Below are 1,422 nucleotides of genomic sequence, written 5' to 3'. Positions count from 1 at the left end.
CGTCCCCATAATGTTGTGGGACAGGAGGTGGCCTCGGATATGTCCCCATAGCCACCACCCTGCAGTAGGGTTGTGGTGGGACAGGAGGTGGCCCTGGCCACATCCCCATGTCCTGTGTCCCCTGTCCCCTTCATGTGGCACTGCTCGTGGTGTTGGCCATGGCTTTGTCCACGACATTGTCCGTGGTGTTGGCCATGACACTGGGCATGATGATGACCATGGCGTTGGCCGTCAGCCATGATGTTGGCCATGACGTTGACCTTGATGTTGGCCATGACACTGGCGATGACGTTGGCCATGATGTCGGTCATGAAGTTGACCAAGATGTTGGCCATGGCATTGGCCATGACGTTGACCATGACGCTGGCCATGATGTTGACCTTGATGTCGGCCATGATGTCGGCCATGATGTCGGTTTGCCATGATGTCAACCATGACATTGACCACGATGTCGGCCATGATGTTGCCCATGACGTTGACCTTGATGTTGACCATGACACCGGCAATGACGTTGGCCATGACATTGGCCATGACACTAGCCATGATGTTGACCATGGCATTGGCCATGACACTGGCCATGACGTTGACCTTGATGTCGGCCATGATGTTGGCCATGATGTCGGTTTGCCATGACGTTGACCACGACATCAACCATGACGTTGACCATGATGTCAACCATGACATTGACCACGATGTCGGCCAAGACGTTGACCATGGCATTGGCCATGACACTGGCTATGACGTTGACTTTGATGTTGGCCATGATGTTGGTTTGCCATGACGTCGACCATGACATCAACCATGATGTTGGCCATGATGTCAACCATGTCAACCATGGCCATGTCAACCATGACATTGGCCATGATGTCAACCATGACATTGACCACGATGTTGGCCACGATGTCAGCCATGATGTTGGCCATGACGTTGGCCACGACACCGACCTTGGTGGCACCCGCGACATTGCTCGTCCCCGACGTCCCCACGCCCCCCTCCCTGCAGGTGCGGGTGACGGTGGCGGGTGAGGAGGTGCTGGCCGAGCCCGTGGGGGACCTGCGGGGGCTGTGGGAGGAGACCAGCTTCCGGCTGGAGCGCGAGCAGGCCACCGGCAGCTGCGTGGCGCAGGAGGAGGCCGGGCTGCGCCGCCGCTGGGGGCCCACCTTCAGCGCCCCCTTCGACCCCCTGGAGGAGCCCCTGCTGCCGAAACACCTGGGTAAGGGTCGGGGAGGGGGGCCCGAGGGGGTCGTGGGGGGGTCTGGGGAGGATCGGGGGGGGCCACGGTGGTTGTGGGGTGGATGTAGGGTATGGGGGGCATGGGGGTTCTGGGGGAATATGGGGGTCTGGGGACTTCTGGGGGGCCACGGTGGTTGTGGGGTGGGTGTAAGGGCATGGGGGACATGGGGGAAAATGGGGGTCTGGGGG

At 59.9% G+C, this 1,422-nt stretch overlaps 1 protein-coding gene across 1 annotated transcript; it reads right to left on the bottom strand.

The window, feature by feature from the left end:
- Positions 1-217: 217 nt before the first annotated feature.
- On the bottom strand, positions 218-923 carry LOC118159139 (the record flags this gene model as incomplete). The annotated part of the gene is made up of 3 exons (XM_035313763.1): positions 777-923; positions 421-735; positions 218-380 (listed from the first exon to the last, which is right to left on the bottom strand). Coding segments are annotated over exons 1-3 (625 nt in total), but the record flags the coding sequence as incomplete, so codon positions are not given.
- Between the last annotated feature and the right edge of the window lie 499 nt (positions 924-1,422).

Source organism: Oxyura jamaicensis, unplaced genomic scaffold, assembly GCF_011077185.1.
Source record: "Oxyura jamaicensis isolate SHBP4307 breed ruddy duck unplaced genomic scaffold, BPBGC_Ojam_1.0 oxyUn_random_OJ67619, whole genome shotgun sequence".
Lineage (NCBI taxonomy): Eukaryota > Metazoa > Chordata > Aves > Anseriformes > Anatidae > Oxyura > Oxyura jamaicensis.
This window is presented reverse-complemented; position numbering and strand designations above follow the sequence as displayed.